Raw genomic sequence first — 13,755 nt, 5'->3', positions numbered from 1 at the left:
CATGCATGCAGTAGTTGAATCTAAGTTGAAGTTGTTTGTGAAGTTTGGTACCATAAAAGAAAATTGCTGTAAATTAAAAATTTACTTGTGGAAAGGCACAGAGGGAAAAAAAGCAAATCATCTGAGAGGTGAGTTGGGCCAAAATGAAGTGAACACTCATGTATGTTTTGGGGCTGAGGGAGAGAGTGTAAGGAAGTGAGGTGGATGAAGTCAGAGAGACATTGTGTGTTACAGCCCTTAAAAGTCAAGTGGAAACTCTCAGATACGATAGATACAGTTGGTGGTAAGGAGCCATTGAATGATTTCTAAGATAGAGTCATAAGATGAAAATGTTTCATGGGGCTTGAAAAGGCAGTGTAGGAGAGTGTACTATAATAGCGTACCATTGTAGGCAAGTGGTTAAGAGTGTAGTTATGAGGGCTGGGAGCTGGATTGCTTTCAAGTCCTGGGTCAGCTGCGTACCAGTTGTGTGACTTTGGGCACGTGATGTCAAACCTCAGTTTCTGTGACTGTAAAATGGGAGTAACAATAAAATTACACATGTCAGAGGATAATTGTGAGGATTAAATGATTTAATCATTTTCAAATACTTGGGATAACTCCTGGCAGTGCTTAGTCAATGCTAGTTATTACTCCCATAGGTATGTATTATTTTTTCCCACAGGTATGTAATAAACTGTGGCAGGGATGCTAATCTTGAATGTTGGGAGAGTACATTAAAGCCTGTGAAAGGACTACATGCCAGTGGAAGACAGGAAGGTACGGATTATGGGGAAGCACACTTCAAAAGGAAAAATGGCTGCTTGAATGAAGGGGTATGAGTCAAGACTTGCAAAGGGGTTGCTTTCCAAAGAGTTTCACTGGAAGGTAATGAGGTTCATAGTGGAAGTGGCTAGTCCAGCTGTTCAATATTACCAGGAGTGGCTAGCAGTAATGTGAGACAGGAGTCAGAGTCTTTAAAATCAACGGTTATGGCTTGGAAGTAGCTAGAACCATCCATTGTTTTAGGTCCATTGTATTTTATATCCATATCTTCATGCCAGTGGAACAAAACAACTAATATATATATATATGTATAAGAGCTTTATTGAAAATTCTATGGGCTATTCTGATCCTTAAACCATGTACTCCTTGATAGAGATTATCACTTGAAGCTCAAGCCTGTAGAAATAGTGCAATCAACATAATATATGTTCTACTTTAAAAAATATCCTGTTACTCAGCCATAAAAAGAATGAAATAATGCCATTTGCAGCAACATGGATGGACCTAGAGATGATCATACTAAGTCAGGGGGAGAAAGACAAATATCATATGACATCAATTTTATGTGGAATCTAAAAAACTGATAAAAGTGAACTTATTTACAAAACAGAAATAGAGTTGCATACATAGAAAACAAACTTTTAGTTACCAAAGGGGAAAGGGAGCGGGAGATAATTAGGAGTTTGGGAATCGCATATACGCAGTACTATATATAAAATAAATAATGAGGAATTACTCTATAGCATAGGAAACTATATTCTATATCTTGTAATAATCCATAATGAAAAAGAATCTAAAAAAGAAAAAATATATATATAAAACTGAATCACTTTGCTGCACACCTGAAACTAACACAACATTGACAATCAACTATACTTGGATTAAAAAAAAATCCTGCATTGTTTTAGGGAGGATATAGGGCATTTTTCAAGGATACGTAAAATATTGAATATATGACAAGATCACATAGACTAAATGAGGGACAGGGTAAAACAAAAGTGGAAAAAAAGAGCAGAAGCATGAATCAGATTAAAAACACATGGGAGAAAGGGGAAAGCCTTCTACATTTGCCCCAGGTGGAACAAAGGGTTGGTGTTAAGCCTTTAAATGGTTGGGCTGATGCTATACACACACATTTCCAATTAGAACACAGACAATATGCGTGGTCTGTTAGAAAGGCTAATTAACAGTTTGTAAAGAAGAAACCTGACTGTATAGCTAAGTGAAAAAAAAAAAAATCAAGGCAAAGAAAATCTGGAATAAAAGATAGAAAATTATGGCTTTGAAATATGAGTTACTTAAAGTACAGAAAATACACTATGCTGTAAAAACTAAAAAGATTTTCTTCTTTTAAACTTCACTCCTCTGTCAGTGAACGAAGACAAAAGGTTACAAAAACATCCATTTCCCCTGGGTTGACAAGTATGAAAAGCTCTGATGTGAGTTAACACTGCTTTATGAATTTGAATTGTCTTCACAATTGCACTTACTTTTCATCAATTTGAGGAAAAGAGAGGACCAGAAAAACCTGTAAATGGTAACAGTAGATATGGCATTAAATTACAACTAAAGCAACATGTTAAAATACATGATACTTTTAGAAGCCAAATAAAAATATAAGAGTTTTAAAACACCTTGAGAAAAACAGGGCATTCACCCGATGGCTAAAACCCAAAAATATTACACTCTTTTACATACATTTCTTCCTTGAAATGTCTGTTTCGACTTATATATTTAAGAAAAAAATCTTCCTATTTATTTCTTGAAGCAGAAAGTGTTAGTCGCTCAGTCATGTCCGACTCTGCAACCCATGGGCTGCAGTCAACCAGGCTCCTGTGTCCATGGAATTCTCTAGGCAAGAATACTGGAGTGGGTTGCCATTCTCTTCTCCAGGGGATCTTCCCCACCCAGGGTTTGAACCCCATCTCCTGCATTGCAGGTAGGTTCTTTCCCATCTGAGCCACCAGGGAAGACCATTTATTTGTATGTCCCTTCAAATAAAGGATAAACATATACACCTTAGAAACTGTCTAACATACTGAAAAAAACACTTGCAGAAAAATTTCACCTGGCCTTTTAAATAATACTGCTTGGAAGGGAATTTTATCTTTTCACCATATCTTTAATTTGTTGTTATAAAGAAAAAAATATATGACTGTAAAAGTACCAAACGGTGTGTACTCTAATGAAAAACAAAATATTAAGAGAGCGGAAGGGAATTTTAACTACAGAATGGGCAAAGCTGGAGATTGTTTTATTAGAATATATTGGATGCGATATCAAAGAAAATTTCCCTTATCTACTCGAGTCACAAGAAGCGAATTGTATAGTGATATTTATATCTCAGTTCAGTTCAGTCACTCAGTCGTGTCCAACTCTTTGCGACCCCATCATGAACTGCAGCACGCCAGGCTTCCCTGTCCATCACCAACTCCCGGAGTTCACCCAAACTCATGTCCATCGAGTCGGTGATGCCATCCAGCCATCTCATCTTCTGTCGTCCCCTTCTCCTCCTGTCCCCAATCCCTCCCAGCATCAGTCTTTTCCAATGAGTAAACTCTTCGCGTCAGGTGGCCAAAGTATTGGAGTATCTATATACTCATAATTTCGTGGACTTGTACAGACAAGGGCTCTATAAACATAAAAGTCCTCGGTGATTCAGCTGATAAGCGTTCCCCTGCTCGCCTTTTTGCTGAGGGGCAACAGAAGCGAGGACATTCCTCCCATAATTCCAACCTGTTTAGTAATTTAGCGCAATCAGGATTCAATAGAACCGGCCGGGAGCTGTCCCGAGCCTGCGGCTGATTGGCCGAGCGCAGAGCACCGGGCGTGGGCTTTGCCCAAGTTCTCCGCTCCCTGCTTCCAGCTTCCAGGGGAAGCCAGGGCGTGTTGGACCAGCGGCTCTTCAACGCTCAGAGGAGCCGAGACCGGTGTTCGCATCCGCCGCACTCTTCCGCTGGAGTATGAATCTACTTCCAAGATTCACGCCTTAGTGAACATTCACAGGGAAAGCCCCAGGTAGGGCGCGGGAACCTGGGGACTAGACAGAGAAGGTTCGGGGGGAGGATGGGTGGGCTCTCTAATATCCCGAGTTGGGTTTCAGAAGAGAGGGAAAGGGAGATTCCAATTGGCAAGTCCAAGGGGACCAAAAAGGGTGAGGCTTATTCTCAGTCGGGGAGCTCTGGGGCACCCCAGTCTCTAGTTTGGTGTTTTTTTTTGTTTGTTTGTTTTTTTCCGCTAGTTATGCGTCCTGGAGTCTGCTGCCCCGAGCCCACAGAGCCAGCGCTGTGCGGGCAGCCGGGCTCTGAGCCCGCGGGCAGATGGATGGCGTGGGGAATCCGGAGGCAGAAGCCGCGGTGGAGGCGGGCAAAGTTTGGGCCGGGCCACCGCCCTGCCCCTGTACTCGCGTGCGGAGGCTGGATGCCTGGCGCTGAGTAATGTCCCTGCGGCGACTCTCGCGGCCACGAGCCGCTGCAGCATCAGGGCGAGCGCTCCGCCCTTCTGCCCGGCGCGCTGTAGTAGAGTTCAGTTTCATCTTAGCCTTCTGAGGTGATTCGACTGATTGGCTGGGGTTGCTCCTCAGGTCGCGATGGATCTTGACGGCTGCAATGGAAGAGCAGGGGTGAAGAACTTCTTGAAAAGGGACAAAAAAAGGTAGTTTGTTTCATTTTCTTACTTTACATAGCTTGAGAAACTTGGGAGATTTGTTTCCGGCCTCCAACTCTGAAATAAATGAGCTGATGATGGTGGTGGTGATGGTTTTGTTTTGTTTTGTTTTGTTTAATCTTAAATACAGGCAATTGCGGAGGTTCGCTGGCTTGAGTTGAGTCCAGCATTTGCACCGTGAGCTTCTTCCTCAGCTTTCTGGTCCCACACAGACCAAGGCTCATTTCCTTTCCTGTGTTTTATAACCTTCTGCTTTACGTGTGATGTTGATCGTGCATGAGCCTGAACCGTGCGCTGCTTGTCTTCTACTTTGTTTGTGGTCCAGTCTGTTCCTTCTGGTAAAACAGTCACATAAACATTGCATGTTTGTGGCACGCAGCAGATGGGGCAGAAGGCCACGACTACTTTTAAGTATTCTTTTTATCTTTTTAAGGCAATGAGTATCTGACTCTGGTAGAAGTAATTGTGAGACGAATGTACTACCCAAGAATTATTAGAATGGTGTAAAATTATCCTGACTGGATATAGAACTGGTTCTGTAATCACATAGGAAAAATAATTATCTTTAGTAAATTTTGATCACAGTGCAGTATCTGTACAGGAAATTTTTAATTTCATTCAGTAAGCTCTTTGTTAGTAATAAATGGTAAAATTAGTAAATATATTAATATTATTAGAAACCAAACTTTTCAGTGGAAGAGAAAAGAAATACAAGTGTGGACATTAAGTAGACTTTTTAAAAACAATGTTGAATTTGAATGTGATTTTATGATCTTTTTTAATAGGTCAGTTTCTGTCCATTGAAATGGATAGTGAGTGGCAGAGAACACCCTCAATGTCAATCTTGGTTTCTCAGTATCCTTCCTTACAAAAAAGGAATCTGCACCCCATAGAGAAAGGGTTAATGCCAATTGAGCCTGACCTTGGAGTATCTTGTGGTACCTGAAAACAAGAGGTGGAGGGCGATTATCAAAAAGGACACAGGAGCTGGCTTGAAGGGGCTTTCACTGGTCCACATCTGGGACAGTTTGAGCATCAACAAGAATAATGACTGTACTTGATTGTGAAATACTGAGTAAATTAATTTTTAATAAAATTCTGAGAGGAGGAGGAAAACAAAGGGGGAGAGAGGGAGAACCTTCTTCACAGAAAAATGTTGAAACCTGCATTGTTGTAATTGGTTCAGGCAGGGGTTGTTAATGGATCCTAAACCACTCAGAGAAAGTTTGAATCTATGAATTAGCCATAATTCTTAATTGGAAAAAGGAAAATGTGATTTTTCCAGTGAAAAGATACCACAGTTCTCCGCCTTATCCAAGTGATTGTACCTGGCCTGGCTCCTGGTGGAATAGACTGCCTTAATGACATGACACCACCTAAGAAGTATGTTTGCAAAATCATTTAGTGAATCTAACTTATCAAGCTTTCAGACTAATGCTGTCCAATAGAAATATGTGAACCACATTTGCAATTATTAATTTTCTAATACCAACTTTTAAAAAGTAAAAAGAAACAGGTGAAATTAATGTTGAAAATACATTTTAAGGATCCAAGTATATTCAACCTATTATCATTTCTACAGGTAATGAGGATTATTACTGAGATAGTTTGCATTCTCTTTTACAATGCATCCTCAAATCTGTATTTCATACTTCCTGCACAATTTGGACAAAGTTTGAAACAGACATATCCAAGATGTGGGACATTCTATAAGACACCTGTTTTTGTTCCTATAAAAAGTCAATGTTTGGTGAGAGGTCGGTAGGAAGGAGAATTTCTAAATTTGAAAGAGACTAAAGAGACAAATGGAGAAGGAAATGGCAGCCTGCCCACTCCAGTATTCTTGCCTAGGAAATCCCATGGACAGGGGAACCTGGCGGGCTACGGTCCGTGGGGTGGCAAAAGAATCAGACACGACTTAGTGATTAAACAACAACAAAGAAACAAAACCACCATGTATAATACATGAGCCTTAATTACATCAGAGTTCTAAAAAGGAAAAACCTATAGAAAACATTCTTGGAAATTTTGAATGTGGATTGATATCAAAATTGCTGTTAATTTTATTGTATGTGATAATGGTAGGAAAACATGTGAAGTGCCATGATCTTTGCAGCTTATTTTCAAATAGTTTGATGTTAACAGTTATAATACAAACTTCCTTATGCATTAAAGAAAATATCGTCAAAATGTTCACAGTTGTTGAATCTAGGTGAATTTTTAATGGGTAGTCATTATTAGTATTCTTTTTGTTTGTTTGAAGGTTTTCATAATAAATTCTCATAAAATAGATTACATAGAGTGGAAGGTAGATACATCCCTTTTTAAGTTTTTAAACTTGGTACATTAAACAAATATGTATTTTTTGATTCAAACACTTAGGGACATTGAAATAAGACTTTGTGGAAGGAAAGAAATTTGTTTGACAGATTGGTGGTTTCCAGAGGTGGAGGAAAGGGGGACAAAACGGGTGAAGGGGGTCAAAAGGTCCAAAGTGCCAGTTATAGAATAAGTCATGGAGGTGTAATGTACAGCAGTGTGACTCCAGTTAACACTGTATTGCATATTTGAAAGTTGCTAAGAGTAAATCTTGAAAGTTCTCATCACAAGGAAGAAAATTCTGTGACTGTGTATGATGACAGATGTTAACTAGACTCGTGATGATTTCCCAGTATATACAAATATCAAATCATTCTCTTGTACACCTGAAACTAATACAGTGTATGTCACTTATACCTCAGTTTTTAAAAATTTTATTGAAGGACAATTGCTTTACAGTATTGTGTTGGTTTCTGCCAAACATCAACATGATTCACCCATAGGTATACATATGTCCCCTCCCTCTTGAACGTTTTTGAAAAAGGTGTTCAATAAATATTTGTGGGATATTTACTTATTTATTCTTCTTTAAGAACCCATATTTTGAAAACAGTATTTCTTTTGAGCTTGCACATACCTTCATTTTATTGGTGATTGGTCTACAAACTTTTTTTTCAAACTAGAAATTTTTTTTTTTAGTTAAGAAACTCTTATTAAACTGTGCTCACCATTATTGATGTGATTCTGTTTTTTATAAAGCTATGTATTTTTCCAGTTTTATTGAGTTATAATTGACATATGATACTGAAAGGTTGTTACTGAACCATGAAAAGATGCTGAGATTCTTGGCCTCTGGAGGAGAAGAATTCAATCTGGGGCCAGATGCCCAGAGCTTTTGTGTAATAAAATTTTATTAAAATATGAAACAGACAGAGAAAATTTCTGACATAGACATCAGAAGGGGGCAGAAACAGTACCCCCTTGCTGGTGTTAACAATGTAGTTATATACCTTTTAATTAGTTATTACAATGAATCAAAAGAATGTCTCAAGTTTGTGAAAATTTTACCAGACCCACTCCCACAATTTACATTTTAGGATAACAAGATTAGAATTTAACAATAGAAGGATCCTAGCAGACCCACTCGCATAATACATTCTAAAATATCAGGATTAGTCAGAAGGTTTTCCGGAAGGAGAAACAGTCCTCCAGGCGGATACATTGTTGTGTAATCCCTAGTACAGAGTTTAAACTGAGTTGTGTAATTGACTAAGACTAAGGAATGCAGAGGAAAAAAGACTTTTGTCATTTTCTCCTCCTTGAGAATTACAGACCCTTATCTCCCCTTCAAGAGCCCCACACCCCTTTCTCCTCCTTGGGAACCCTGAACTTCTTATCAATCTGCCTAGGAATTGACTCTCTCAATACCTTGTAAGTTTAAAGTGTATAGCATAATAGTTTGAATTATAAATATTGTGATACACTACCACAACAAGTTTAGCTAACATCCTTCATCTTATACAGATAAAAAGAAAAAAGATTTCTTATTGTAATGAGAACTTTTAGGATCTACCCTCTTAACAGCTGATTCATCTGTATCATATAGCAGTGTTAACTATAGGCATCTGGTGGCACATTGTGTCTCTAGCACTATTTTATAACTGAAAGTTGGTAACTGAAAGTTTGGACCAGCTTTCTCTCATCCTGTCTCCCCCCTCTAGAAACCACAAATATTTTTTTCTTTTTCTATGAGTTTGTTTTTTAAACTGTATATTCTAATTCAAAATCATAAAGAAGCATGTGACTTGCTGATAATGTGAATAGGTATAATGCTTGGGTAATAGTACCCTTTGGCATATTTGTATTTGTAAAGATTCTTTATTAAAATGCAATTTGATAAGCAACTTCCTATTTGTCAGCACTGTGTTGGAGCAAATGGGGATAAATGAATCTTCTAAGAGGGGTGACAGTTAGTGTTCCTGGCAGGGCAGTATCTCAGAAGTCTGACACTGCACCAGATAGCCTGGTGTCTGGGAGTTAGACTTCTCCGTGGAAAGCTTGGCTTCATTCTAACTGTGTGACCTGGGACAAGTGAGTTAACTCTTCTCACCTACAATTCTCTTATCTGTAAAGGAAGGATAAAAATGTGCCTGCCTCAGAGATTAAGATGAAATGAGGTCTTGTATGGGAAGTGTTTACTTAGCCAGTGTCTGGAACATTATAAATTCTTCAGAGTAGCTGCAGTTTTGGAGACTGAAAAAATAAATAAAAAGCTTAGAGCTAAAACTCAATTCTGTATGGCTAGTTTTCTCCTCTTATCCTGATTCCAGGGGTACTGAAACGTTGCCTTTACTGGGAATAGGGCAGAACCAAATCTGAAGAGTTATGTTCGTGTATTTTGTGTGTTTCTCAGTAGTGGAAGTAAAAAGAATGTACTTCTTCCCTGAGATAGTCTTTCTTTTAGAAATAGGAAAATACAGATGCGGAGGTTGCTCGCATATGCTGGATGGCAGTTAGAGTAGAACACCAGTTAGTTTTGAATCTGCACTCGAAATAATTGACCTTTCGCTGCCTGAGGACAGCTTTTTTTTTTTTTTTTTTGCGCTTTACAAACCATCTTTTTTGATGGTGCATTTTCTAGGTTGTGTGTATTGCCACAATGGCCCATTTAGGGCTCCAGACATCTTTTCAGAATTAGATTTGTTCATGGAGAGTGATTGAATTATGTTTCTTTCTTAGGATAATTTATGCCCTGCATGTTTGCCACTACTCTCCCTGAGGTAAAGGAATAATATCTAGGTAGATGAAGGATAATATCTAGGTAGATAGAAGGATAGACTATCTGTTGCTAAAATCCCTGAGATGATAATTAAAGGGATTAATTCTGGGGAGCATGAGTGAGTTCTAAGTAGAAGAAAGACAGGAAGCTCTCTTTTTTTAGTGTTAGTTTCTCTAATCCCAAATTTGTGTGTCTCTGTGTATTCATCATAGAAAATTAGGAAATACCAAAGGCACAAGGAAGAAAATAATTTGAAATCTCAACACCCAGTGATAGTCCCGTGTATAGATTTCTAGGTATATGTAAACATACTTAAACTTTATAAATGGGGTCATATTATAACCTGTTTTTGTAATGACACTGTAGACATATTTGTTTGTCCTGGTTGTTGCTAAATATAAGCTCTACGTTGATTGGATATAGATTTACATAGTTTTTAAAGCTTTATGTCATTCTGTTGCTAGGTTTTTCAGTAAAAAAGATGAGAAGAAAGAAAAGAGACCAACTGTCAGTACTTTTGCAATGGTGAGTTTGAATGTGTTCACTATTATATCTATACACACACACACAGCTGATTCACTTTGTACAGCAGATACTAGCACAAGGTTGTAAACCAGTCTTACTCCAGTGAAAACAAAGCAAAACAAAAGAAAAAGTGCTGTGCCGTCTCTTGATCTAAAAAAGAGGTATTTCATCTGGTATAATATTTTCTTGGGGGGTATGTTAATGAAGAGGTAAAATGAATTCATTTAATTCAGCTTGTTTTCAGGGAATGATGAGCTTTATACACAAACTTGCTGTGTGCAATGAGCCTCCAGAGTCCCCTGTCCTGGCCTGGGTTTCCGTATTCTCCTAACCAGTTATGTCACCAGTGATACGTCAACTACACAAGCACTTCTCCCATTGGTGGTCTCAGCCCTAGACAGAGGAAGCCAGCCTCATGGAGTGTGGTTCAAACAAAACCTGGGGTACCCTGTCGCCATGGGCTCTAATCCTGGCAGGTTTGAGGTCAAAGTCCCAGGCACTCATAATAGAAGTTAGCAATGGGTTATTAATTACTATGGCTTAGTACCTGTCACTGTGCTTCTGTGCTGAATAACTGAAAATCTGGAATTTGAAAACCTTATTATACTTCTTTGTCTTATTTTCTGGTTTCATGGTGGCCACTTTGAAGCTTTTCTTTAATCAGATTTGGAATAAGACAGGCTGGTTGATGAGCCCTCTTTACCTGTATCCGTTTTTGTTTTTTTCCCTGAGAATGCAGATTTAGGGGAACTATGCAGTTAGAACCTGGAAGACTTACTGAACCAATTAAGTCTTGTAGTACACCCCACTCCAGTACTCTTGCCTGGAAAACCCCATGGACAGAGGAGCCTGGTAGGCTGCAGTCCATGGGGTCGCTAAGAGTCGGACACGACTGAGCAACTTCACTTTCACTTTTCACTTTCATGCATTGGAGAAGGAAATGGCAACCCACTCCAGTGTTTTTGCCTGGAGAATCCCAGGGACAAGGGAGCCTGGTGGGCTGCCGTCTATGGGGTCACACAGAGTCGGACACGACTGAAGTGACTTAGCAGCAGCAGTACACACTTTGTAATTCAGACATAACGCACCAGACACTTGTAAAATTTGTGTATGTGTGTGGGGCAGGCTATCTTATAAAATGAATATTTGTAAAATTGAATATTAAGTATGGTTACATGCCGGGGTCCAGCCCCGGCTGATCCAGGGTATTCGAAGCGGGGACGGCGTCGGCGACCTATTTATTTATAAATATTTATCAAAGATTTAAAGAGTAATAGAATGAGGATAGCTCAGTGAGGAAATTCAGTGGAGAAAAGAGGCTGAATAAAATTCCAAAGCAGGGTATAACGTCACCTACGAAGGCCGCAGGCGTCCTCCCGTTCTCCCGAAGGAGAGGAGACACTAAGGCCTCCCCGGTCAGATCTTAGAAGCCCAGGCAAAATTAGTAGGCTTGACGAGCTTCCCCGCCTCAGAGGAAAAATTCAGCCAGAAGGTGAAAGAAAGAACGACATGGGGAGACCAAATTTCAGTGAACAAGGCCCGCACTTTATTTTCCAAAGTAGTTTTTATACCTTAAGTTATGCATAGAGGATAATGGGGGAAGGGGTAGAGTCATGCAGCAAGCCAGGCTTTTTTCCTGTAAACTTATCATATGCAAAAGTTCAGGTGATAGACACCATCTTCTGGCCAGGAGGCCTGTTAACATTTTAAGAAACTTATCTTTCTCTAAAGGTGATTATTCCAAAGTCAGGTGCCAGCCTTCCAAAAAGCATTGGACAAAGCTGCATTTTACATTTCTATACACCCATTATATCAATCAATACACTGCCAAGGACACAGTAGGTAAGGAGTATGGAGACTTAGCAGCAAACATTGGCCCAACAAGTGAAAAACCCTTCACCAATACAATTTCTAATCAATCTTTTATCTACTCAAAGGAATCTGTGTTTAGGCAGTTTAGAACATCTCCTGCCTCTCACAGTTGGGAGGCTCTGAACAATCACATGTGGCCGGAAAAACCCATTCGGGCAGGCTAGAGGATTTCCAAAGGAGTTTGTAGGTTGAAACACTGTCACACCCAGGAATTATTAACTGGAGCTGTAAGCTAACTCTCTTTTCAGAGAGAGGTAGTGGGGGACAGCCCCCCGTAAAGTCAGAGGTGTAGGTGAAAGCACAAAGCAGAAAGTAGGCAGACTCTGGTTTTCGGGGTAGATGCTCGAGAATTTCCAGGGGGACTCCTGAGGCTCGATCCCGCCTTTGCGTATGCCGAGCCTCCTTCCTCATGACCTTTGTCATGGGCGGAATTCCTCACGCTGGCTCCCGGCAGTGATAGAATTCCAGTTGAGCTATTTCAGATCCTGAAAGATGATGCTGTGGAAAGTGCTGCACTCAATATGCAATATGCACTCAATATGCAATATGCCGGCTCCCGGCAGTTACAAGCATAAAAAAGCTGCTTTTTACACTCCAGTGATGTTATACACACATCTTCTTGCACTCCAGTTGCTCTTGATAAAATTCCACCTTTGAGTCTGTCTTTACTCTCTTTGGAATTCTGGGGAAATGAGACTGTGTACTCGGGTTATTCTCAGAAATAACCAAGTGACAGTTTTTGTTTTATATTTCATTTTATATTCTTATATTAAAAGAACCTTTGGTGTTAAAATAGGGTTTATTCCCAAGATTTAATTTCCAGTTCTGTCATTTTGAGACTAGAATATTTCTGTCTTATTTAATTTCATTTTTTATAAGTAAGTTAAATTTTAAAAATTAGTCTTATGTTTTAGAAAATTTATCAGACTTAATATATAGAGGTAAGACTATTAAACCAATTCAGGCCACCAAAGAATAAAAATCTGGAGTTTGAAGGCCAGGTGATAATTAAAACACAAATATAGCTTTTTATGCCATGTGTTGCAATAAATACTTTCTATGTGAATGCATTAATCTTTACAACTTCCTTGGAGATAGATACTGTTATTGTTTTAATTTTATAGATGAAGAAAGGGAGGTGAGACTTACTAACTTGCCGAGGAATACTCATCAGGGCCAAGGTTCAGACCTGAGAAATTCACACTAAATCATAGTGCTCAGGTTGGCATAGGAAGGAAGGAATATATTCTTAGGTTTTTGATGGAAAGCTATACTGAATGTTTATGTGGCTTTTCCTCATGCCTTTCTCTTAAAGGAGTTGACACAGAAAACTGAACTTGTGTATAAAATCTATATAGACAGGGACATACTCAGAATGTTTGACAGTAAAAAACTTGTGTATAAAATCTATATAGACAGGGACATACTCAGAATGTTTGACAGTAAAATGCTGATATTAGTGAGAGAGTCAATTCCTAGGCAGGTTGATAAGGAATCCGGGGGTCCCCAAGGAGAGAGGGGTCTGGAATTCTCGAGGAGGAGGAAAGGACAAACTTTTTTGGTCTACATTCCTTAGTCTTAGTCAATTACACAACTCAGTTTAAACTCTGTACTAGGGATTATACAACAACAGTGTATCCTGCTTGAGGACAGTTTCTCCTTCCTGAAAACCTTCTGGCTAATCCTGTTATCTTAAAATGTGAATTATGAGAGTAGGTCTAGTAAGATCTTTACAACCTCCAGACATTCTTTTGATTCATTGTAATAACTAATTAAAAGGTATATAACTCCATTGCTAACACTAGTGAGGGGCACTCCATCCCCCTTCT

General features: G+C 39.2%; 1 protein-coding gene across 1 annotated transcript in view; it reads left to right on the top strand.

Moving 5' to 3' along the window:
- The first annotated feature begins 2,297 nt into the window (after positions 1–2,297).
- The window catches only part of LOC129659030 (ATP-dependent translocase ABCB1-like), a 99,704-nt gene continuing 88,246 nt past the window's right edge, over positions 2,298–13,755 (top strand). Inside the window, 3 exon segments of the mRNA XM_055590029.1 lie at positions 2,298–3,783; positions 4,349–4,419; positions 9,994–10,054. Of these exon segments, the coding sequence (XP_055446004.1) occupies positions 4,355–4,419; positions 9,994–10,054 (126 nt within the window). The 5' untranslated portion in view covers positions 2,298–3,783; positions 4,349–4,354.

The sequence above is a fragment of the Bubalus kerabau genome, chromosome 8 (genome assembly GCF_029407905.1).
Source record: "Bubalus kerabau isolate K-KA32 ecotype Philippines breed swamp buffalo chromosome 8, PCC_UOA_SB_1v2, whole genome shotgun sequence".
In the NCBI taxonomy this organism is placed as follows: domain Eukaryota; kingdom Metazoa; phylum Chordata; class Mammalia; order Artiodactyla; family Bovidae; genus Bubalus; species Bubalus kerabau.
Note: the sequence above shows the minus strand (reverse complement) of the source record. Positions and strands in the feature narration are given on the sequence as shown.